This window comes from Manis pentadactyla, chromosome 5 (genome assembly GCF_030020395.1).
Source record: "Manis pentadactyla isolate mManPen7 chromosome 5, mManPen7.hap1, whole genome shotgun sequence".
NCBI classification, from domain to species: Eukaryota; Metazoa; Chordata; class Mammalia; order Pholidota; family Manidae; genus Manis; species Manis pentadactyla.
The window spans coordinates 151,210,267-151,236,417 of NC_080023.1; the positions used below are offsets into that span (position 1 = coordinate 151,210,267).

The window sequence follows — 26,151 nt, forward strand, 5'->3', positions numbered from 1 at the left end:
TTTAGTTTACAGATTGGATCTGGCTGTGCCTGTGCTCTCAGCCCACTGATGGGTTACACAGAGTTCACCCCAACCTCTTTACCATTGCCCGCAAGCTCAGGCCCGGTGGTTTCTCCCAGGACCAGCTGCCCACCTCCCTCTGCTCCCACACAGTGACGGTGCTGTTGCTCAGGCAAACCCAGATCTCACCTACCTGCCATACTGCCCTCCCTCCGGAGCACTCTCCCCCAGACCTCCTGTGACTCCCGCCTCCCGTCATTCACATCTTTCCTGAGGGATCTTCCTATGCAACAGCCGAGCCCCAAATATGCCCCATCACTCTTTGCCTTCTTTATTTTCCTTCATTCCAGTCAACACTCCCTGAAATTATAATGCATATTCGTTCATTTATTTCCAGCCTCCCCTCCAGAATGCAGCTTCCTCGAGAGGGGGCACCTGTCTGGCTTACTGCTCAGGTGCTCAGTGCCTTGACTGGTACGTAACTGGCGCTATCTATAAACTGAAAATGAAACAGATTCGTGTAGCGACATGTGTTCGGAGGCTGTTCTATGTCAGGCACTGACATGGAGCCAGGGAAAGAAAGGGTCCCTGCCCTCAAAGAGTGGGGTCGCTGTGCTGGGGGGAGATGGATCTTCGGAGGAGCAGCAGGGTGACAGGAGCAGCGTGTCCGAGCTGAGTCTAAGCTCTGTCGAAGAAGATGGTGTGAGAGTGAAAGAGTGGGTTCTTGAAGCTTGGGTTAGGTTTCGGGACCACTGATGTGCCCTTTCTGAGGATCTAGGAGCTCTTTGTCTCTCTTGGGTCCCCTTACTATTCAGCCAGGGCTGAGGCCCATACTTAAGATGGGGGCTTTTGGGGCCACAGACCCCAAGGGAGGTTGTGTTTGTAGACTCGTGGAGAACCACTTGCCACTGGAACTGGACTCAGGAAGAAGACTGGCGTGGCTCCATTCAGAGTAAACCCAGCCTTGCCCAGGGGTCACGTGGCTCAGCAAGGGTGAGCCTTGTGGGTACCCTGGCACTTCTCAGACCGCTATTCAGAGGGTTCTCATCTCTCCACTTGTTGAGCCTTCCAGCCTCACAAGGCAGGCTGCCCATGGCTACCCACCCCCTGCATCCTCTGGTGTCACCAGTCTCTTCCTTTTGTGAAAATGATGTGACTGAAGTGGAAGGGCAGATGCAGGTCCCTTGAAGGCAAAGTCCCTTCCTCCAGGAAGTCTTCTCTGCTTTCTCCCTGTGCATGTGCATGTGCGCACATGTGTGTGTATGTGTGTGTGTTGTAGGGAGTGCCTGTCACATGATCTGATCCCACCCCCAGAGTCCGAGCTGCCATCTCTTGCTTCTGGGGCCTTCTTGAATGGGGCTGCCGACAGGATGCTCTAAACTTGGCCACCCTCCTTTCTGGGGGGCTCTTCTTGGACCTCACCCCCACCCCCACACACAACATGGAGGAAGTTCAGGCTGCTCTCCTGTCAGCTGCTCCATCCCTTTTCAGTTCCTTTTTCTCCCACTCAGGGCAGCAGGTGCACTGTCTGCCTCAGAAGATACTTGGAGGATGAGAAGCCACCTCCTCTTCCTGCTGACATCCCTCTCTCTGGAAGTTATCTTCTTGGGGTGCCTCACTTGGCTGAAGTGGTGGTGAGGGCAGTGGGGGGATGGATGCCATAGCAGTCTCCCCAAGGCTGGCAACTCCCCCTGGCAGCTGAGTGCATGGTGTACAGGAGATGGGAGGGCTGGGGACACAGCCAGACTTCACTGCCTTTTATCAGCCCTGAGAACAAATCTGGCCCCAAAGGTCAGTCCCTAAGATTGAGTACCTACTCTGTGCCCAGTGTGGTGCTGAATACAGCAATCATCAGGGGCAATTGTTTCTCATGGGGAAACGGATTAAAAACAAACACGTAAATGTGTCGAGGCTAGTAGCCATTGGGAAGCCAATAGAATCGAGTAAAGGGGTAGAGACTGGGGGAGAGGCCAGGGTAGCTGAGTTTAACATTCATCTTCGCCCCACTTGGAGCCCAGCGGACGATTCTGGGCAACAGAAGAAGTACTGGCCAGCACCGTGCCAGCCTGGGGAACTGGGGGGCAGGGGCTGGGTGTCCAAGCCTCTGCTCTCTCTGTTTTATTTGGCCATCTATGTCCAGTCTCACTTCTGCAGCCCTTACCCGGGCCACGTGCCATCCAATCCGTAGTCTCTGAGGCCGCCCCTGGGCCTGGGCTGTTCAGCGAGCAGGGGGCTCGCCTCACCAGAAGAGCTCTCTGGCTCACAGCTGGGTGGAGCCCAGCCCCTTCCCACTCTGGCCTTTTGGTGCATCAGAGATAGTCAGCACCCAGGCCAAAGGCAGCAGGTGCCTGTGTGGCTGGAGACCTCAGGCCTGAGGGTTTGGGTTTTGGAAGGAGTCCTGAGCCACGGGGACAACTTCCCTTGCTGTGGCGCAAACCACCGCCCCAGGCCTGGGGTGGGAGGTGGGGGTAGCCAGGAGGCACTGACCCGCCCCAGACTGTCAGGAGACCAGGCATCGACCCCCAGGCTTGTGCAGAGTCCCATCCAGGGTTGGTGCCCGAGGCAGAGCAGGGACACTGTCAGCCTCTTTGTCATGATTGCCACAGCTGTGCCAGTCCTGGGCTCCCTCCTGCCCACCCTTCTGCTGGGACTCGCAGGTGGGTGCTGGGTGCTGCCCACAGAGGCCTTCAGAGCAGGAAGGGAGGCCCTCACGGCCGTCCAAACCCAGCCACCTTGGGGCACAGGACTGACTGGAGCCCTGAAGACCTAGCTGAGCCCTTTGCCTGCCTGCCAGGGTGCTATTTGGGGTCTTTCCTCAATGTGGGTCTTGGGGAAACAGAGGTGACGAGAGCTTGAGGGTCAGAAAGCCAACGTGACAGGAGGCTGAGGGACTGGGAGTAGGTTGGTGGGGAGGGAGAGGAGCCCGCCTTCCACCCAGTTTCCCTGATATCAGCTCCGGGCTGGGTGGCTACCAGATCAAGGTCAGAGAGGACACGAGGAGGGGAGAGTGGAGGGAGAGAGAACCCCCTGAGTGGCACAGTCCCTGGCATTGCTGGAGGAGTGCTGGCCCCACTGCCAGACAGACCTGCTTAACATCCCCCCTTAGCCGCTGACAGACTGTGTGATCTTGTATAAGTCACTCAGCTTCTCTGAGTCTCTGACTCTTCTCCTGGAAAGTGGGGACAATGATACCATGTCATAATACAGTTGGGATGTGGATGAAAATGAGTACACACACCTAAACATGTGTAAGAACCACAGGTGCTGTATGTGGGTGGGGTGGTGATTGTCTACTCAGAGAGCACGATGCAGAAGGTGCCAGAGCTGTGTCCTGAGGGGACATGCTCCATGGCCTCCTCAGCTGCCCTCCGTCACCTATCACCCTGTGATGCCAATGCTGGCCTATCTGTCCTCTCCACACACACTCACGCCTGATCAGATGCTACCTCCAGAGCAGGGGTCCTCTCTGACACAGCTCTGTGTTCCCAGCACCCAACTCACACACTGGCTCAGAACAGGTCCCTGCTGTCAGATCTCTGCAGACTGTCCTGAGTGGGAGGGAGTAGCCGAGCCCTGCGGATGTCCCAGGATGACTCTAGGAAACAGATCCTAGGCTAGAAGCAGAAGTGCTTTGTCTCAGTCCCAGCTTTCTGAAGACAGGTGAAGCTGACTTGGTGGAGAGAGCGCCCCATCATCAGAGGTGAGCAAGCAGAGGATGGATGCCCAGTGGGGTGTTGATGGGAAGGGCCCAATGAGGAGGGCCCACCATCCCTGCCTGCAGCGATTCTTGAGTTCACACTTCCATCCGAAATGGAAATGTCTCACCACACCTCTCCCCTCCCAACATGCTCCAGTTTTCTCCATCTCAAAAACTAGGTCCACTATCTATCCAGGTGCTCAAGAGAACCCCCCGGAAATTATCCATAATTCATTCTCCTCACCCCCATCAGTCCATCACCAAGACCTGGACTGGTTTGGCTTGTTTTCTACATGTATGTCAGTCTCTCCATTTCTCACCATCTGATCATGGCTCCATGACCTTGTGTGTGAAGGTCTGCGCCACCTCCTCCCTGGCCTCCCTGCTCCCATCCTACCATCCTCCATTCCATTTTTCACACAGCAACCCCGCTGTCTTCTAAAGCATGTTGACAAGACCACTTGCCCCTCTGTTTAAAACCTCCGATGGTGTCTCATCACACTTAGAATAGGATCAAGAGTGTCACCACGTCCCACAAGACTCTTCCCAGTCTGGACTTCTTTGCCCACATGCTGGAGTTCTACAGACCTCTCAGTTTCTCACCTGCTGTTCCCACTTTCCAGAATGTTCTTCCCCTGTCCCTTCCCATGACCCACTCCTGTCCTTCCTCAGTTTCAGCTCAAAATGTCAGCTCCTCCAGGGATCCTTCTCTTACCACTTGCTAGAATAGGTCCTCCAGTAGTTTCTGTCTTGGCACCCTGCACTGATGGTCCCATCTCGAAGGACAATCCCTGGAAATTCAGTGCCTTTCAACTGCACTGCTGGCCCCTTCAGCTCCTGGAACTTCAGTGTCACCTGGATGAAGGACAGAGATGAGCATCCAGCCTCAGCTCAGTGCCTGGTGCCTGACAACAGAAGCAATTGCTCCAGCACCAGTAAGGTGTGGGTGACATTGGCCCGCCAGGATGCCTCATCGGGGATCGCCTGTGAGGTCACACACAGGGCTCTGGCAGAGCCCTTGTGAAAGAACAGGAACCTCTCCCAGGTGCTCCAAGGCGAGGGGGCAGTAGGCTTGCTTGAGGATGAGGACACTGATTTCCCCGGCAGCGTTGGCTTTCAGAGTCTTTTGCCTGAAGCCTCATTTCACAAATGGGAAACTCGTTGCTATGGCTGATCACAGAGTGCAGCCATTAATGGCACAGGTTCCACCTGGGTTTAGTCCTAGACGTACCATTTTACAAGTTGTGTGTTGTTGGGTGACTTAGCTTCTTTGTGCCTCAGTTCCCTCTTAGAATGGGAATAATATTAAGACATACCTCATAGATTTCATGTGAGGATTAAATGGGATGTTCCTTATAAAGCACTTAGAACATTGCCTGGCACACAGGAAGGTGCTTATGAATGTTTGATGTTTATTATTATTATTATCCAGCGCCAACTTTCCATTCCAAACTTCTTTGCTCTGTTAATATCGTTGTTATTTTTAAGTGTGTAATATTTATTATTCATTCAACAGATAATGAATATCTACCGTGTGCCAGACACTGTTCTAGGTGCTGAGGACACAACAATGAATAAAATTAGGTCTCTGTCCTCATGGGTATTGTTTTTTAGTAATTCTTAAAATCTTATTTCATGATATGAAATATTTCAAACATACAAAAAATAATATATCAGACACCCATGTACCTCTACCAATATTTAATGAATATTAACATGTAGCTCTATTTGCCCTACATTGAAACAATTATTTTTTAAATAAAGGATGAGAGACTGAGAGATTCTGCAGCTGGTTCCTGGGAGAGAGAAATAAGGGACAGGCGGACAGGGGAAATTTCAGCAGATGTTTCTTTCTGTTCCTCTATCCAGTTGTTCCCACCCTGAAGAGTACCACTGAGCCCTCTGGGATTCATGTCTATGCGCATCGGAGAGAGAACCTCACTTTCCAGGTGAGCGATTTCTATCCCTCCCACCTGCATCTCACCTGAATGGAAAACAGGCCCAAGATCCAGACCGTGGAGGCCCCCCAGGTCACTAGGAACCCAGACGGGACCTGCTCTGTGCTCCACAGAGCAGAGGCAGGCAGAGGTCAAACTGGAGGGGAGTGAATTTGCCTGTTGGGTGGTCCAGGATCAGCAGCCCCAGGTCCAGACCAACATCGCCTGCGGGCTCATGTCTGGGGAAACGTGAGTGTGGTCTTTCGCCAGCTCCTCTGGGCGGCAGGCTAGGAGGGTTAGGCACAAAAACACCTGCCATCTGCCTGGGGTGCAAACAGTAGTGTCACAGACTCAGGGCACCACTGGATGAAGGTGAGGGAAGCGAAGACACCCTGGGCTGGTGATAAAACTCTCACGAATTCCCCCTAAATCCTATCCCTCCCTCCCCAACACCCTCACCAAGAAGAAAGAGCCAGACTTCCCCTTGCCAATTCCATGCACTTCAGGTTGAAAGTTCGCCTCAGCACTTGACTGCGGAAACACCACAGATTAAAAACTGTTGGGAGCCAAAGTCCCTTCTAGAAAGGCTTTTAATCAAGACTGTTTCAGCTGGAAGTTTCTGGAAGTGAATTTTAAAGAGACCAGAATTCTTGATTTAGCTGGAAAACAGGGAATGTGCAGGTGCAAGATTCTCCTCTCTGCTGGGTTCGCGCTTTCTCTCTCCTCTCTTCCCCAACCTCCTTTTTCTCCCCCTTCCCACTTTGCTCCCCTTCCTTAACCCTTTCTCTCCCCAACCTCTCTCACCTTTTCCGCCTCAGATAACTTTTTCCACTAGAGGGAGCTGTCCGCTAGCAATTCAGACCCTCTGCAGCTCCCGGGTTTTCTTGGTCCCAGTTGAGACAGCTTGAGAAAATGAATGACGATCGGTTGGTAGGAAGGAGTGTTGTGATTGGCCAGGCCTGGCTGAGCCGCCTACGGGTGACAGCATCTGCGCCTGCGTGCCCATGCCCCTGCCCGAAAAGGTGGACGCGACACGGGCTGCTGAGCAGTACTGGTCCTCAGCTGGGCCTTTGACCCTGCCTTCTCTTTCTCCCTGACAGAATTGGCCTTCATCTGCCAGCTGTAGGAATCCTCGGGGGGAATGGTCCCATTTGCCTTTCAATTTCTCCGTGTCCTTCTTTTGTGGTCCAGCAGAACTAAGAAAAACATTCGGGGAATATACAGATCTGGGTGAAAAACTCCAAACTGATCCTTTCTGATCGGAGTAAGTCACATTATTTCTTTATTGACACTCTGAGTGTTTTCCTCCGTGTCTTATTTTTCTCCTTCGGCTGCATACGGTATATCTGGCCCACTGCTGTAAGGTTAATAACCCTGGGGACATCACTGTGGTCCTACCACTCAGCTGCGGTCTGCAGCAGGGAAGGACAGTCCCTTGTCTGGCCTTCAGACCCCCTTCTCTGTGCTGCTGGCATAGCTCTGCAGCTGCAGGTCCTCCGAACTGCAGCACCCCGCCCCTTAGGCCCACGCGTCTCTGTGCCTCTGTCCACGTTTGTCTGACTCTGTAGAGCACTTACTGTGCGCCCGACGTCCTCGCTCACCTTATCTGACATATGCCAGTCGGTAAAAGCAGCAGGAGGACCAAGGTCTCATCTCCGCCCTTTTGTATTTTTCTCTCCCATGCTGCCTGAGAATACAGACCTTAGTGCTATCTCAAGTCTGTTCTCAAACTGCAATCTTAAATGTTCTATTTCTGATATTTATTCTCCTCTCTGTCCACATCGATCAGTTCTCACTGTTGGCACTTAAACTTTGGGCTCTCCTTCATGCCCCCAACAAGGGATTCACACATCTCCTCCACAATGAGACCCTCGCACCCTTGAAGCAGATGCTGTCTCTTGTGTTTGGAGGTGGCCAGCTGGATTCAGATGGATCAGCGTCATGTTGCAGGGCTGTCACCAGCCATCTGTGACTTCAGGCCAAGCCCTGCCCTTCCAGAGCTCAGTTTCCTCATCTCCCCACTGACAACGGTCATACCCACCTCTCTGGGGCCTGCTGGGGATTCCTTTCCTTGACCCCTGCTTGGCATCAGGACAATGGGGCTCGCAGTGGGGGTTCTCCCATGACTCTGGTCTTCGTGGTGCCCAGCCCAGAGCTGGGTTGAAAACAGGAAAATATTAAAGTTGACTGATTATTATGGGATTGTTATGTGGCGAAGGAAAAGCAGCTGTGATATAACAGAAAGAGCCCTTGATGTGGAGTAACACCTCTTGGGTTGGAACATGGGTTCTATTTACCGTGAGGCCCTTGGGCAAGTCACTAACCCTCTCTGAGCTTTTTCTTTTTCTAATGTTGGAAATACAATTAATAACAATTTCTCAAACAGTTATTGTGAGCATTAAGATGATAGACCACTTATAAAGTGATCCCCACGTGCCACATAATCTATACTAGTTACCTTACTTAGTTTATTAATTAACTCTGAAAAGTAAGAATCATCCCTGTTTTGCAGATGAGGGAACTGAGGATTAGATAGTTAAGTTGCTCAGGCTTACCCAGTAGAGGGGCTGGAAATGCAGACTTGGGCTGCATGTGACCCCAGAGCCTGTGCTCCTAACCTCTGCTCTGTGTCACCTGATTTCATATGGCCTGGGCTGTGAGCAGTGAGGTGTGCTTCCCCTCCAGGGACTGAGTGCAGAGCAGAGAGGTGGTCTAAGGCACAGACCCTGAGGCCAGACTGCCTGGCTAGGAACCCCCGCTCTGCCATTGACTAGCTGTGGACCCTGGACACGTTACCTAGCCTGTCTGGGCCTCAGTTTCCTTGTCCATGAAATGCAGGTGGTAACAGTTCCCACCTTTTAGGGTTGGGGTAAGAACTTGGCGGGTTGGCAGAGCCCATAAGCAGATTGTGGAATGTGGGTGTTTCCTATGAGTTGTGGGTGAGAGTCAGCCTCCCTCTATATTGTTGTGGATATTAATGTCTCAAATAAACATAACACACAATCAGAAGGCACATTTGTGTGGGCTTATTTAATGTGTACAACTGCCCTATTCTGTTTGCCCTATTCACAGTTTACAGACGGCAACTATGAGCATTGAGAGAACACTTGAATAATTCCAAGTAAATATCCAAAATTTCCTTTTATTGATGGTGCTGTGAATGTGAAATTGGAAATGAAAGCTTTGTTGATACTATAAGTCTCTGGGGAAAAAAAAATATACCAACTTCCTTACACTCCCAGGGCTTACTCCTTCTAAGAGCTGTGCACATTTGTGATTATATTCTATAATGAATTAAAATATAAATTAAATAAAATTAGTTTAATACGTAAACTGTTTTCCAAGATGTAGTTTCAACCCATTCCTTTTTGACAACTGCTGTGAAATCGGAGCCTGATTTTGGATAGGTTTCTTCTAAGTGGCTTTTTGTTGTCTGATACCAAGCAGGTTTCCATCTTTACGTCATTTAGTTTTACGGGGGTTAAATGAGACAACCTGTGCGTGCTGCCTCAAACACTGCCTTTCAGCACATGGATATGGTTATCATCATTGCATCTGGTCTCTGTCCTCCTGACACTGCTCTGGACACTGTTCAGCCAGGACAACATACTGGTGGCTAGAATGAGCCATCGCAGCCTTTTCATCCTTTTATTGGTCCTTGCTGCCCTCTAGAGCCTGTGACACTTGCTCGGGGGCACCTTACCCTGGCTTGTTATCCCTGGGTGCCACCCCAGTTACCAGGCCTTTGCTATCTTGAGTCCCCCCTTCTCAGGGTCCTGCTCTTGGCTTGCTACGAATCCTGCCTGTGTGCTGAAGGGGGAAGATGTGAGGACGGACAGTGACCTTCTGGGGATGGTCTCTTCCCTTGGCTGTCCCACCCAGAAGTGGCGTCACTGATAGAATTGTACAGGCCTGGGTGGTTGAGTATGGAGAAAGGACATTTTGGGATCAGATGCCCTTTGCTCCAAATTGTACTCCATAACGAGTTACTCTCAATCCTAGACCAAGGGCTGACCTCTGTCTTAACTAGACCCATGAGAGATTATCTGGCCTTACACAATTTCGTAAGTTAAGAGTCTTGGAAACTGACTTGCACAAGGTCTTGCATTTGGCTATGGTGTCAGTGCAGAGACTGGAATCTGGATCTTCCAGGGCTTGATTTAGTGTTAGAACTTGTGGATCCCACTCATCCAACAGTGAATGCAGTGGTGTCCTTTTTCCCTACATATATGTATAACAACAACAATATTATACACAGCAGTAACAGTAGTATGACTCCATTCGGCTACCCAGACCCGATTCCAATGTGTGTAAGTATGTGGCAGGGGGTCTTCCTATGCATACTAACACCAAGGAATTCTCGAACACCAGCAGGGTGTCCAATAACTCAACTCAATTCTGATGGTCTCTGCCAGGAGACAGCACCAGATTCCCAGGTTAAGGGCTCTGTCCTACAAGACTGCCCTCCACCCCCGACTCCAGACACTGGTTGTGAACCCCAGGCAGTTCCCTGTGCTTCTGACCTACTGGGTATAGATTGGAGGTTCCCACACCTCCCCCTCAGGTTTGATTAATATGCTAGAGCAGCTCATAGAACCCAGGAACACTTATGTTTACCAGTTTAATAAAGGGTACAAGTTAATAGCCAGATGAAGAGAGACATAGGGCAAGGTTCCAAATAAAGGAACTTCTGTCCTGGTGGAGCTTGGGGCCTGGCTCGGGGTCATGGGGAGGCGTCCTGGTTCCCCCCACACAGAAGCAGGATCCAACCTAGCAGAGCAGGGAGGGCAGAGCAGAGAGAGAGAGAGCAAGCAAAAAGCTCTTCTCAGGGGGTTTGTGAGGGCTTCACTGTGTAGTCAAGACTGACTGAATTATTCACCATTGGCTGATTTAGCCTTCAGCCCCTGCCCTTGGTTGGGGTCCAAAAATATCTCATTACCATGACAAAACAGTTTCACCTTTAAGACTGCAGTGTTTTCAGGAACTGTGGATGAAGGCCACATATACTTTGGTCATATGAATGACCAAATATATATTCCTTTTCTTTTTTTTCTTTTTTTTATTATTATTATTATTATTTTTTTAGATAATTATTTTTTATTGAAGGGTAGTTGATGCACAGTATTACATTACATTAGTTTCAAGTGTACAACACAGTGATAAAACATTTATATACATAATTCTAGGTTCCAGCTATCACCCTACCAAGCTGTTACAATATCTTGACTATATTCCTTATGCTATACATTACATCCCGGTTACTTATTTATTTTACCATTGGAAGTCTGTCCTTTTTTTTTTTTTTTTTTTTGTGAGGGCATCTCTCATATTTATTGATCAAATGGTTGTTAAAGACAATAAAATTCTGTATAGGGGAGTCAATGCTCAATGCACAATCATTAATCCACCCCAAGCCTAATTTTCGTCAGTCTCTAATCTTCTGAGGCATAACAAACAAGTTCTTACATGGAGAACAAATTCTTACATAATGAATACCTTTTCTTTTTTTTTATTAAGGTATTATTGATATACACTCCTAGGAAGGTTTCACATGAAAAAACAATGTGGTTACTACATTCATCCATATTATCATGTCCCCCCCATACCCCATGCAGTCACTGTCCATCAGTGTAGTAAGATGCCACAGTCGCTACTTGTCTTCTCTGTGCTACACTGTCTTCCCCCTGATCCCCCCACACCATGTGTGCCAATCATAATGCCCCTCAGTCCCCTTCCCCCTCCCTCCCCACCCTCCCTCCCATACCTCTCCCCTTTGGTAACCACTAGTCCCTTCTTGGAGTCTGTTGCTGTTTTGTTCCTTCAGTTTTGCTTTGTTGTTATACTCCACAAATGAGGGAAATCATTTGGTACTTGTCTTTCTCCGCCTGGCTTATTTCACTGAGCATAATATATCCTTGAGTTCCATCCATGTTGTTGCAAATGGTAGGATTTGTTTCTTTCTTATGGCCGAATAGTATTCCATTGTGTATATGTACCACATCTTCTTCATCCATTCATCTACTGATGGACACTTAGGTTGCTTCCATTTCTTGGCTATTGTAAATAATGCTGCGATAAACATAGGGGTGCATATGTCTTTTTGAATCTAAGAAATTATATTCTTTGGGTAAATTCCTAGAAGTGGAATTCCCGGGTCAAATGGTATTTCTATTTTTAGTTTTTTAAGGAACCTCTATATTGCTTTCCACAATGGTTGAACGAATTTACATTCCCACCAGCAGTGTAGGAGGGTTCCCCTTTCTCCACATCCTCACCAGCATTTGTTGTTCTTATTCTTTTCTATACTGGCCATCCTAACTGGTGTGAGGTGATATCTCATTGTGGTTATTATTTGCATTTCCCTGATAATTAGTGATGTGGAGCATCTTTTGATGTATCTGTTGGCCATCCGAATTTCTACTTTGGAGAGTTGTCTGTTCATATCCTCCACCCATTTTTTAATCGAGTTATTTGCTTTTTGGGTGTTGAGGTGCATGAGTTCTTTGTATATTTTGTATGTTAACCCTTTGTTGGATCTGTCATTTACAAATATATTCTCCCATACTGTAGGATGCCTTTTTGTTCTGCTGATGGTGTCCTTTGCTGTACAGAAACGTTTTAGTTTGATGTAGTCCCATGTGTTCATTTTTGCTTTTGTTTCCCTTGCTCGAGGAGATGCTTTCAGAAAAAAATGGTCATGTTTATATTCAGGAGATTTTTACCTATGTTGTCTTCTAAGAGTTTTATGGTTTCATGACTTACATTCAGGTCTTTGATCCATTCTGAGTTTACTTTGTGTATGGGGATAGACAATAATTCAGTTTCATTCACTTACATGTAGCTGTCCAGTTTTGCCAACACCAGTTGTTGAAGAGGCTGTCATTTCCCCATTGTATATCCACGGCTCCTTTATCATATATTAATTGACCATATATGCTTGGGTTTATATCTGGGCTCTCTAGTCTGTTCCATTGTCTGGATTACTGTGGCTTTGTAGTAGAGCTTGAAGTCGGGGAGCATAATTCCCCCAAATACATATTTCTTATAACTCATTATATCACAAAATTTTGCCATGTTTGTTCAAATTCTGCTTTATGTTTAATGTTTATTTAATGTTTTATAGTATTTAAAAATCCCCCAAATTTCCTCATTATAAATGCATTGTATTGCATAGCTGAAAATCTATTGCACAGCTGAAAATCTGGTTGAAAAATACTAGAAGTCGTTAGATAATAATTTCAGAAGCCAGGAATCATAAATGCTTATAGCTTTTAAGTAGGGGAGTCAGAAGAACATAATGGTGAAATGTACTGCCTGTACCATAACCCCAGCTTTGCCACTGTGACCTTGGGTAAGTTACTTAAACTTTCCAAAACCTAGTTCCTCCAATGTAAAAATTAGTAACTTGGAGTCATAAAATTTTAGAGTCTGTGAACCTTCAATTTTAGAATTATCAAGTCATAGATTTGTAGGTTCTTAAATGGAATCCAGAGCTCATCCTTTTATCTTTAATGGCCAAAGTGGAGAAGGAAGGAAAGACTAGGGCTTCATCACCCCCATTCATTCTGCCATTTGTGCATCCTTCCATGCAAGCCAGAGTTCACTCCTGCATTTACACTTTCATCAGCCATGCATTTACTTATACACACATCCTCCCTACATCCTACATCCTCCCCTGCGGCAGGCCCCCCATCCTTGGGGAGTTCCCAGGCTCCCAGACTGGATTTCCTGCAGTAATTTCTTTTTCTGGGCTGTGTCAGTTCCCCCTGCAGTGACAGTATCTCAGTCTTCAGGTTCCTCAGACTTGGTGGCCATTACCTGCCACGTGCAGAGATTCTACCCATAGTGTGCATCTCACCTGGCTGGAAAACTGCCCTATGTTCAAGGTTACTGAGCCACCCACACCCAAGAAGAATCTCGATGGGACCTATGCCCAGGAAAGCTCACAGGGGTCCAAGTCAGTGCTCACCCGTAAGGTGCAGCAGGAGGCACAGCCTCCCATCCAGGCCAACCTCATACTGTCCCCATCATCCCACAGCACGTACAAGCCCATTGGGAGCACAGGTAAGCTCAGCTCTTCTGTGAGCAACAGAGTTACCTCTGTTGCCTGAGTGGGGTGAGGTATTTAAGCTCAGAGAGCTCCATGAGATGTCTTTTTCTGCCCATTGGTATTGGGGTCCAGAGATACCTGCTCTTATCTTTGAGGCATTCCTCCTGGGATTTAAGGTGCTGCTGGTGATGAGTTTCATAGTCACCTACATTCACAGGTGGCAGAACCTATAAGAGGTGAGGTGGGGGCTGGCCATAGTCATGAAGGGAGGGCATGGTCACCATCATTGTTGGCAAGAGGAGTGCAGGGGGAGCCCCCAAAGCAGTACAGTGCCCACAAAGTTTATCCAGCCTAAGGAGAAGGTTGTGAGCACTCTTATTTTCCCCAAATGTCTATTGGAATTCTCTGAGGCTTCCAACTCTCATGCAATATGTAGTGCCCTGGAATTTGAATCTTCAAATTAACTTCTTGGAACCCTGGCTGGGAGTCTAACATGTAGGGGTGGGAAGAAATTCAAAGCTTTGAGACCCAAACTCTTTGAGACCATGAATTATTATATAATTCAACTTTCATATTATATATCTTTGGAATGAATAAGAAAGGCATGCCTAAACTTAGTAGAGTCTGAGGAACTTGGAGACATTGACTAGTGGCAAAGATGAATGTGGGCATGGCAGAAAGCTCAGCACCCAGAGGAGGTGTTGGGCTATGGTGAGTGGAGCTTCATTGCTGATCTGCACAATGAACCCAGGCCAAGTATGGTGCCTGCCACATAGTAAATGCTCAATAAATATTTCTGGGATTAATATGAGTGGATGTTTTTCCCTTCTGCTCCTGCATGCCCCATAATTCATTGCCTCCTGCCCTGTCAAGGGTCTCAAGTGGGGAGTGGAAGCTGCAAGGTCCTGTAGGTCAGCCAAGACCCTGCCCTTCCCTCTGCAGCCCCACCTCCACCAGGGACATGCTCCCTTCGACACACCATCCTAACATTCCTTCTCTCTCAGCTTTGGAGCTGAGTCAAGGAAGGCCTTGGGTCATGGGGACTCAGGGATGTCTGCACCCTGATGCACTGAGCTTCAAACTGGCCCTTCCTCTGTCCAAAAGAGAATCAAAATCAAGAAAACAGATTTCCATCCTGACCCTGATCATGAACAAGCCTTAATTTTCAGAGTACATTTTACTTTAATCCACAGCTTTTCCAAATGTGATTCCATTTTAACACATGTATATTTTGAAATCATTAAGTTGAATGAACATTTTTCCATTCTGGAATAAATAAAAATTTTAAAATCCATGGAACTACCATCCTATCTTTGCAAAATAGTAACATTTTACCAGTATGGTCTTCTGTCCCTTTGGAAAACCTAGTTGTGAATTTGGTGTTTATCCTTCTCAAGCATGATTGTATACTTTCACAACATATGTGTAATTCCTTAAGAAATGTTTAATATTACTTTGCATGTTTTAAATCTTATAAAAATGCTATTATACTGTATGCAGCATTCTAGGGAATTTTACGCTTGACACAGTTTGTGGGATTTATTCATGTTGATATATATATATATATAGCTCCATTTATTAATTTTCCAATGCTGTATAGTTTTCTATTGTAAGAATATGCTACAGTTTATCAATTCTTCTCAAGATGGGTTGAAAGCTCCCTCTAATGTTTTACTAGTATAGCTTTGCAAAAAACCATCTTATCTTTGTTTCCTTTCGCACGTATGGGAGAGTCCCTCCTGTTCTGTTATGGTCCACAAAGCAGCTTCTTACTATCATTTGAGAACTTGCTAGATTAAAAAAAGTTTTAATTTTTGATCAGGTTTTGCTCTTCCATTTATGCCTTTGATCTAGCTATATTTCTTTTGTGTGTGTGTGTGGTGTGGGGTAGGGATCTTATTTTTTCCTTCCACAAGAAGGAAGTATCTGGCACTCACCTATCTGCACTGCCCCTTGTGCCTGTGCCATATATCAAAGTTCCATAAATCTGTGGTTCTTTTATGAGCTCTTTGTTCTAAGAGCTACTTGTCTGCCTCTCTCAAAACTACTCTGTCTTGGTTAGAATAGCTATAAGTTTTTATACCTCCTTTGGGTAAATATTTCCTCCTTTTCTTATTCAAAACTGTCCTGGCTATCTTGAGCCAAATGCATTTTAGAATCACTTTGTGAAGTTTCAGGAAAACCCATTTTAGAATTATTACTTGATTGCTTTACACTTACTTACCAATTCAGGCAAATTGACCTTTCTAATATTGATATTTTCCATTCAGGGACATCAGATACTTCTATTTATTTAGGTTTTCACTTATGAATTTCAATTCACAAATTCACATTTTTTTAAGTGTTATGCATCGCTAGTAAGTGCTATCTTTAATACTCTCTGGTTTATGGAATCTTCAAAAATTATTAGGACTGTTTTCAGTGGCTTTGACTACTAGATAGCATTTTAATTGAATTTTGAACATCAGTCTTGTATTCAGTGTGCTTATAAAATTCTTAATAGTGTTAAATGTATGAACATCCTTTTTTTTTTTGGTCATCTTTATTTCATTTTTCTTTTTTGGAGAGGGCATCTCTCATATTTATTGATCAAATGGTTGTTAACAACAATAAAATTCTGTATAGGGGACTCAATGCTCAATGCACAATCATTAATCCACCCCAAGCCTAATTCTCATCAGTCTCCAATCTTCTGAAGCATAACGAACAAGTTCTTACATGGTGAACAGATTCTTACATAGTGAATAAGTTCTTACATGGTGAACAGTACAAGGGCAGTCATCACAGAAACTTTCAGTTTTGATCACGCATTATGAACTATAAACAATCAGGTCAAATATGAATATTCGTTTGATTTTTATACTTGATTTATATGTGAATCCCACATTTCTCCCTTATTATTATTTTTTTAAGTAAAATGCTGAAGTCGTAGGTAGATGCAAGACAAAGGTAGAAAACATAATTTAGTGCTGTAAGAGGGAAAATGTAGATGATCAGGTCTGGGCCTATAGACTAAGTATTAATCCAAGCTAGACAAGGGCAACAAAACATCCACAGATGCAGAAAATTTCTCTCAAAACAGGGGAGGTGAGGTTCTAAGCCTCACCTCTGTTGATCCCCAATTTCTCACCTGATGGCCCCCCTGCGACTGTGCCTGTCTTCGGTTGTTCCTCCCTTGAGGAATCTTACCCATCTTTGGCTAACCAGTCATCTTCCGGGGCCATACAGGGAAATGTAAAGTTGGTAAGTGAGAGAGAATCAATATTCTTTGAAAAGGTTAGCTTTTTACTTCTTTGCAGATTTATGCCCTGTGGCTTCTATGCCCAGCTTTTGTCTTGAGTATCTTTAGCACTTGGAAGAATTATGATACTCGGTAAATTCTATTTGAGGCACGAATTCTATTTAAGGGTTGTAATTAGGAAGGAAGAAGAAAAGCTATAGAAGTAGCAGGCGGAAGAAAACATGGGAAGATTGATTATTTCTTTGACGTATCTTCTTGTAGAGTAACTTAAGCATGTATAGGTTTTAAACTACTAATTAAATTGCGTACACACATTAACATAATAGGAATACAGTTACATAACCAAAGCAGACCTATAATTACCAGCCATCTCCAGTGAAACCAAGAAAACCAGTTAGGCACCCTAGGCATTTGTGAAAACTTATCTATGATATGGTGGATATTGTCCAACTGAACTTGAACAGTCTGAGAGAAATCAGACAAATTTAAACAACCCATTCCTGGGGACTGTTCACATCCCATATGTTCTTTTAATAGTAGATAGTCTGTAGTTGTAAGATTTTGGAGCGCTACAACTTGCACTTCTCCTAATTCTTGGTTGAGCTCCAACAGTATAGATCCAGTCAAATTTGTTGTTTTACTGTATGCACAGGCCAGCTTAGATATCTCCTTCTTCATTCCAATGGCAAGTCCAGGAACCGGTGGGATGAATGCAGCTACAACTTGAACATTCTTTTTATGTGTAACTTTTATACCATTAATCTAATTACTTAAGTTAATTTTTACCTTTATCAAGTTTACATATCCAAATGGTATAAGATTCAAATGGTTCTAAAGTTCTACATATAAAAACTGGAGTCTCCATTGCCTCCTGCCATTTTCCACCCCCCAGGGACAGCCATTTTCAACTCTCTTAGCTGACCAGTTTAGATTTTACTGCCAAATCTCACACAGCATTCTCAGGTGGCTACTACGTGTTTTCTCACTTTTGGGCATTATTTATTGACTTCCCACTATGGAAAGTGGGATAGAATGTACTCTTCCTTCCGATTTGGTGATACACATGCACACTTCCTATCCCCATCACCCTAATATTACTATATTATCATTTTGGACAACTTACTAGTCAGCGTCTACATTATAATGCCTATGACATTGTCTTTATAGCTGAATCTTGTTAACATTCCCAGCTTTTGCTTATGTTCATCCACTCTTCTGAATGCTTGTGTAACCACCACCATAATCAGGACACAGGACAATTCGTGACCACAAAGGTCTCCCTTGTGTCAGCCCTGCATAGTGACACCCATCCCCACCACACCAAACTTCTGGCAAAGGCCAATCTGTTCTCCATCTCTGTAATCTGAAGAATATTATATAAATGAAATCAGAAAGTATGTGACATTTTGAGATTGACTTTTCCAGTCAACATAATGCCTTCCAGAAGTTCCATGTTGTTGCATATAACTGGTGTGTCCAGCTTTTTGCTGTGACAAAGAATGCTGCTGTACACATTTGTGCACAGGTTTTTGTGAACATGTTTTCCTTTCTCTGAGATAAATGACTGGGAGTGTGATTGCTGGGCCATAGAACCCACTTCCTCTCCTGCAAGAGGTCAGGAAATGATCCTTTCACTGGAGGCAGGCACATACAAGTTGTAAGGTCACTGAGCACCATGCATCTGGGCTGTGTGTTACCAGCTCCATCAATCAAAGGCTGGAATAGGGAGTCATTCAGAGCAGACCTGATTCCATCCCAAAGGTGAGCAGCCCTGGTGACCCTCTTCCTTCTCCAGCTGGGAGCTCTGGGTTGGGGCAGGAGCAGAATGAGGCCACCAGCCAGCCACATCCTGGGGTCCTGGTTTGGGAACTGGGGAAACAGTCCACAGCCACAGATCCTTTTGGCCTGGGGCTCCCACATGGGGATTCACCACAAAGACCTCTAGATGGGGAGAGGGGCCCAGAGGAGAGAGCTGAGACCCCAGGCAGGGAGAAAGTGTTATTTCTGCTGGGTTGTTCAGGGCCCCCTGAAAACCTAAAATGAATAACTCCTCACATTGTAGCCACCTTTCCTTCCTGACTTCCATTTCACAATCTAGAAGCAGGAACTCTCTAGAATCTAGAAGCAGGGCTGTCTCACAGCTTCTCCACCCCATCAGAGGCACTTCCTCTTCTATCACAGGAGGCGGGGCTCCTCTGCTGTCCACAGAGCACAGCCTGGTTCTCCCAGCCCGAGTCTGGACACAGCAGCCTCCTCAGGTGTCCACAATGCCCATTCCTGCCTCCTGGCCCCACCCTCCTCCTTGCCTGCTGCTGACTCTACTGTTGAGACTCACAGGTGAGTGTAGCCTTGGGTAGAATCCCCTCCTCCTGCCCCCAGGCTTAGGGCTCCAGGTTAAACCAGGTGCACCACCAGCACTGCCACAGGCCGAGGACAGGGCATTACTGAGAGCATGAAGTCAGGGCCTGAGCATTTTCTCTAGGATCCATCACCTGCAGCTGGTGACCCGAGTGTGGAAACATTTTCTTCAAACACCACAGCTGCAGCTTTGTGTGCATTAACTGGTCTGTTCCTCACCACATCCCTGTGTGATAGCTCCATTACCCCTGATTGGCAGATGGGAAACTGAGGCAGCGAGAGTAACTAGCCCAATGTCACCTACATAGAGCAGTTGAGCTGCTGGGGTTCAAGTCCAGGCTGAGCAGCTCCACAGTTCATTCTATTAACCATGTTATGCTGTTCAGCTTCTTAGTGGAGCCTCATTGCCAAAAAAACTAGAAAATAGAGAAGCAAACTGTCAAAGTCTTGGCCCATCACACCACTCAGAGGTCACCAGAGTTCAAACTCTACTGTGTGTAATCACAAACTGTTGTTGATGACTGCTCGATAGTTCCTGTGTGCCAATTTTTTAACTGAGTTTTTAAATATACATTATAATTTTATTGCATCTTCCAAGGAATCTGTATACTAGCATGTCGGCCACACTTTTACATATATTTATGAATGCATGTACTTATGTGTGTATGTATGGGTATGAGTGGTTGTGAGGAAGTGTAAACACACAAAGGATTTTTGAAAAGCCTATGTGAGATGCACACTGAACAGGTGTTTCAGTTTCTACCTTACTCCCAGTCTTCCTCCCTCCTTCTGGCCTCTCTAAATTTACCCCTTATTCTCCCCCAAACTCAAGACAAGTAAACCTCTCCCTTGGTAAAATGAGTACAACTTTGTGCATTACTGTCTTGGAGTCCCCCTTCCATGCTGGATAGGGGTGAGGAGGAATGACAGGCATGAAAGATACAGAAACTCCTGCCTATATGATCTGTATACTTATATCAATATGCATATCCAGATCATCTAAAGTCAGTTGAAGCCTCCATGCCTCAGGAAATCCAAATGATAATAACTTCCCAATTTTTTGAGCATTCACGGTGTGTCAGACATGGTTAGAAATGCCTACCGGTGTTATCTCCTGTGCTCAGCATATCCAACGCTGATAGTCTTGTCACTTGGACCTTACAGAAAAGAAAACAGAGCACAGAAAGGTTCAAGGTCAATCAATGGTAAACAGTAGAGCTATGATTTTAACTCAGGCAGTGGGATTCTAGAGCTCACAGGTTTAATCATCACTCTTCTAAAATACCTGTGGGGATTGGATTAAAGATGGTGACGTGAGAGGTGAGACAGAGACTTCCTCCTAAAACCACATATAATACAAAAATAAAATTAACACAATGAATCCTGAAAGAGCAATAGGAAAGAAGGCTGCACCAGACTGCATACACCTGGAGAAAAGAGCAGACCTTACAGAACAGGGTAACATACAAAAGCTGTGACGCAGCAGGGCCCAAGCCCTTCCCCCATCCCAACTCACAGGCAGGAGGAAGAGAAACAGAGTGGGGAGGGAGTGGAGGCCTGGGACTGCTGAACACCCAGCCCTGGAGATCTGCCCTGGGAGCGTGAACCTACATTGCATGGTGCTCTGAAGATTTAGTGGGAGGGAAAGCTAAGACAGGTGGAATGCCTGGAGAGACGGAGATTCCAAATGCTTGTGGAAAATGGGGATTCATATCCAGCTGAACTGGGTGGGCAGTCTGAGAGACTTCCTAAAAGTGAGAGGGCTGCTAAAGCGGCAAGGATTGCACAGACCTTACTGGTCAGGAGAAAGGACAGGTAGACAAAATTGTCCAGGTGCACTCTGCCCAGCAGGTTGGGAGCTTAAATGAACTTAAGGTGCTCCATCCCCCTGGCTGGCTATTCAGCTCCAAGGCCCCCTACCATGATATGCAGCCTGCTGTGTCTTCCTCCTTGCTAGTCTGCACCTGGCTTAGGCTTCCAAATTGGCAAACCCTGCCCTGGCATCAGGCCAGCCAGAGGGAAGCCCCACTGACAGCAGCTACAAACACAAACCATAGAGGCTTAGACCTGTGTGTTTGACCCACGGGTTCTGGCAGTGGAGAAAGGCATAGCAGCCAGGAATCAGGAAACAGCTATTTCCTCTCCCCAGGCACCAACACCGCTCCCTGGCAACCCCCAATATTGCTCTAGGGGCTAAGCAGCTCCAGAGTGTAGAGCTTCTGGGCACTAGAGGGCACCACAGACAAATTATGAAACATCAAAGGAACCTGGTTGAAAGTAAAATTATAAATACACCTGAGAAAGATTCAAATGAAATTGACTTCATGACCTGAAAGAGATTTCAAAATAAAAATCATTAACATGCTCATGGAGGTACAGAAAAATATTCAAGAACTCAGGAATGAATTTAGGATGGAGATCCAATCATTGAAGAATACAATTGAGGGTATTAAAAGCAGATTAGGTACAGTGGAGGAGATGATAAATGAAATAGAAACTAGAGAAGAGGAATACAAAGAAGCTGAGGCACAGAGAGAAAAAGGGATCTCTAAGAATGAAAGAATACTGAGAGAACTGTATGACCAATCCAAACGTAACAATATTCATATTAAAGGGGTACCAGAAGAAGAAGAGAGAGAAGAAGAGAAAGTGTCTTTGAGGAGGTAACTGCTGACAACTTCCCCAATCTGGGGAAGGAGTTAGTCTCTCAGGCAATGGAGGTGCACAGATCTCCCAACACACGGGAACCAAGGAGGACAACACTAAGACACATAATAATTAAAATGCAAAGATCAAGGATAAGGACAGACTATTAAAAGCAGTCAGAGAGAAATAATATCACATACAAAGGAAAACTCACCAGGCTATCATCAGACTTTTCAGCAGAAACCTTACAGGCAAGAAGGGAGTGGCATGATGTATTTAATGCAATGAAGCAGAAGGGCCTCAAACCAAGAATATTTTATCCAGCAAGATTATCATTTAAATTTGAAGGAGGAATTCAACAATTTCCAGATAAGCAACAGCTGAGAGAACTTAGCTCCTGTAAACTATCTCTACAATGTATTTTGGAGGGACTGCTATAGATGGAAGTGTTCCTAAGGTTAAATAGCTGTTACCAGAGGCAATAAAAAGGGGTAGACAAAGAGTACAGAATATGATACCTAATATATAAAGAATGGAGAAGGAAGAAAAGGAGGGAAAAAGGACCTTTATATTGTGTTTGTAATAGCATACTAAGTGAGTTAAGTTAGACTCTTAGATAGTAAGGAAGTTACCCTTGAACCTTTGGTAATGACAAATCTAAAGCCTGCAATGGCAATAAATACATACCTATCGATAATCACCCTAAATTTAAATGGTCTGAGTATACCAATCAAAAGACATAAGAGTCAAAAGATGGCAGCGTGAGAGGAGAGACAGAGGCTTCCTCCTAAAACTGGATACAATTAGAAAATTTAATTGATGCAACTAATCCTGAGAGGGCAACAGGAAAGGGGACAGTGCCAGACAGCACACACCTGGAGAAAAGAGCAGACCTCAGCGAAGGGGGTAACATACCAGAGCTGTGGCTCCACAGGACCCGAGCCCCTCCCCCACCCCAGCTCACCGGAGGGAGGAAGAGAAACGGAGCAGAGAGGGAATGGGAAGGCTTGGGACTGCTGAATACCTAGCTCCGGAGATCTGCTCTGGGAGCACAAACCTACATTTCATGGTGCTTTCATGAGACTCGCATGACTACCAGGTTGGAAAGTTAATACAGGCAGAGTTCCTGGGGAGACTGGGATTCTGGCTTCTTGCGGAAAGCAGGGATCCATATCCGGCTGCTCTGGGACAAAAACATACCTGTGTGCTCGGCCCACTGGCTCAGGCAGTGGAGACAGGCACAGCAGCCAGGATGTGGGGAATAGCCCCAGGCACCAGTACTGCTCCCCTGGGATGCCCAGCATTGCTTCAGGGGCTGAGCATCTCCAGAATAGAGCTTCTGGACACTAGAGGGTGCCATATACAAACATGAAATGCCAATGGAACCTTATCCAGAGTAAAATTATTAATACAGATCCTGAGAAAGATTTAAATGATATGGACCTCGTGACTCTTCCTGAAAGGGAGTTCAAAATAAAAATCATCAACATTCTAATGGAGGTATGGAAAGACATCCAAGAACTCAGGAATGAATTCAGGTCAGAGATCCAATTGTTGAAGAGTGTGATGGAGGGTATTAAAAGCAGGTTGGATATGGTGGAGGAGACAATAAATGAAATAGAAACTAGAGAAGAGGAATACAAAGAAGCTGAGGCACAGAGAGAAGAAAGGATCTCTAAAAATGAAAGAATATTGAGAGAACTGTGTGACCAATCCAAGCAGAACAATATTCTCATTATAGGTATACCAGAAGAAGAAGAGAGAGACAAAGGGATAGAAAGTGTCTTTGAGGAGGTAGTTGCTGAAAACTTCCCCAATCTGGGGAAGGACATAGTCTCTCAGGCCATGGAGATTCACAGATCTCCCAACACAAGGCACCCAAGAAAGACAATACCAAGACACCTAGTAATTAAAATGGGAAAGATCAAGGATAAGGACAGACTGTTAAAAGCAGCCAGAGGCAGAAATAAGATCACATACAAAGGAAAGCCCAATAGGCTAACATCAAACTTCTCAGCAGAAACCTTACAGGCGAAAAGGGAGTGGCACAATGTATTTAATGCCATGAAGCAGAAGGGCCTGTAACCAAGATTACTTTATCTGGCAAGATTATCATTTAAACTTGAAGGAGGAATTTAACAATTTCCAGATAAGCAAAAGCTGAGAGCGTTTACCTCCCACAAACCATCTCTGCAGTCTATTTTGGAGGGACTGCTATAGATGGAAGTGTTCCTAGGGTTGGATAGCTGTCACCAGTGGTAGTAAAACCATGGTAGGGAGGGTGGAACAGCTGATTGTGAGGCAAATACAAAATTAAATTAACTATCCCCAGAGATAATCAAGGGATAGACAAAAAGTACAGAACTTGATACCTAATATATAAAGAGTGAAGGAGGAAGAAAAAGGAGGAGAAATAGAAAAGAACCTTTAGATTGTGCTTGTAACAGCATACGAAGTGAGTTAAGTTCCACTCTTAGATAGTAAGGAAAGTAACCTGGAACCTTTGGTAACCATGAATCTAGAGCCTGAAATGGCAATAAGTACATATCTTTCAATAATCACCCTAAATGTAAATGGATTGAATGCACCAATCAAAAGACATAGAGTCATTGAATGGATAAAAAAAACAAGACCCATCTATATGCTGCTTACAAGAGACTCACCTCAAACGCAAAGACATGCACAGACTAAAGTCAAGGGATGGAAAAAGATCTTTCATGCAAACTGAAAGGAAAGGAGCGACATACAGCAGAAATTCACCGGAGAATTCCGCTTTATTAGGGAAAGGTGCTGGGTTATATAGGAAGGGGCATGAGCTGATTGAGGTGTCACTTCTACGGGGCTGGTGGCTATTGGCTAGGTGCTGGGATTAGGGGGCGAGGGGTGATTGGGCTTCAGGTGGTGCCAGCGGGAACCGAGGACCCGGAAGAGAAGCAGGATGTTTGCCATCTTATGGGTGGGGGCCCATCATTACCCCCTTTCTCCTCTATGGGGTTGTGGACGTTGCTTTCTCTCTGACTGCTTCCTGCTGAACGGGGGCGGAGAAGGGAGTGAGGGCTTGAGGACCGGGAGGAAAGGGTTGATAGGACTCCCCACAGTAAGGACGAGTAGATGTGGACTTCCTCAGGTTGGAAATCAATGAAGGTTCCCTGTAACCATAGGTTGAGGACTTGTTGATTCTAATGGTGCCAAGAGGATACGGGTGCCAGAAGCCAGGCATCTGCGGCCATTGTTTCCAGGAACAGTTTCCAGCGGAGAGAGGGGTCCATCTCAGCGTGTGGTGAGGAGGTTACGTGAGGGTGAGGGATCTTCTGTGGCTAAAAGCTGGTAGTTCCTGAGTAAAAGCTGGTTGAAAGTTTGATTAGAGATTTTACCAACTTGGGATTTGATAAACTTTACAAGGCAAGAAGAGACAGGCGAGGAGAATGATTATTATAGGGCCTGCAATGGGCCAAAGCCAGATAAGGAAGGGGTTTGTTAGTATTGAAGAGAATGGGTTGGAGGAGTAATACTGTGGGTACCGGCAGTTACCCATGTAGTGAATGGCACAAGACCAGTAGGGACATCACCCATAGGTGTCTGGCCATCACCTGCAACAGGCTTGTCTTTGGTCATAGAGGAAGCAGAGGTAGGGAGAATAAAGGTAGCTGCTAGTGAACGCTTTGGTGGAGGGAGGAAAGTGGAGGTATAAAGGCTCGGAGCAGCCTTTCAGAGGGCAGTCTGATGTGGCAATGAGGGCAGTAACTTTAGTTTGATGCTGTGTGTAAGTCTGTCTTACTTTGAATTGCCATACAAAGGAGGCTGGGGTGGCGGGGAAGACAATAGGAATGACGAAAAAAGCGAGAGAGAGCGAGGGACCAGTAAAGGAGGAAAAGTCATGATTCATATATGGATGGCAAAGGGGGTGAACGGGATTTTGGAGGAAAGAGGACAGTAAGGTCAGGAGTCTGGAGGGAGGGAGAGTCTGTAAACTTTTGTAGGTTAAGAGATCCTTTAGGTGATGTGGGGACAGAATGATAAGGGGTGCCCCGAATGTCAGTTTATGAGCTTCCTTCTGCAAGAGCTGTCCAGTGGCTAATGCCCGTAGGCAGGGGGCCCATCCCCGAACTGTGGGGTCTAATTGCTTGGAAAGATAAGCTACTGGGGCAAAGGATGGGCCATAATGTTGGCCTAGGACTCCTAGAGCTTGACTGGACCTCTCATGAATGTATAATGAGAAGGG

The 26,151-nt window shown here is 46.0% G+C and overlaps 1 protein-coding gene and 1 pseudogene across 1 annotated transcript in view; both read left to right on the forward strand.

Moving 5' to 3' along the window:
* The window catches only part of LOC118932728 (uncharacterized), a 72,018-nt pseudogene extending 56,986 nt beyond the window's left edge, over positions 1-15,032 (forward strand).
* The window catches only part of LOC130683990 (uncharacterized), a 47,819-nt gene continuing 36,010 nt past the window's right edge, over positions 14,343-26,151 (forward strand). The window contains exons 1-2 of the mRNA XM_057503282.1: positions 14,343-14,395; positions 19,107-19,262. Coding sequence (XP_057359265.1) covers positions 14,343-14,395; positions 19,107-19,262 — 209 coding nt within the window. The remainder of the gene's footprint in view (positions 14,396-19,106; positions 19,263-26,151) is intronic.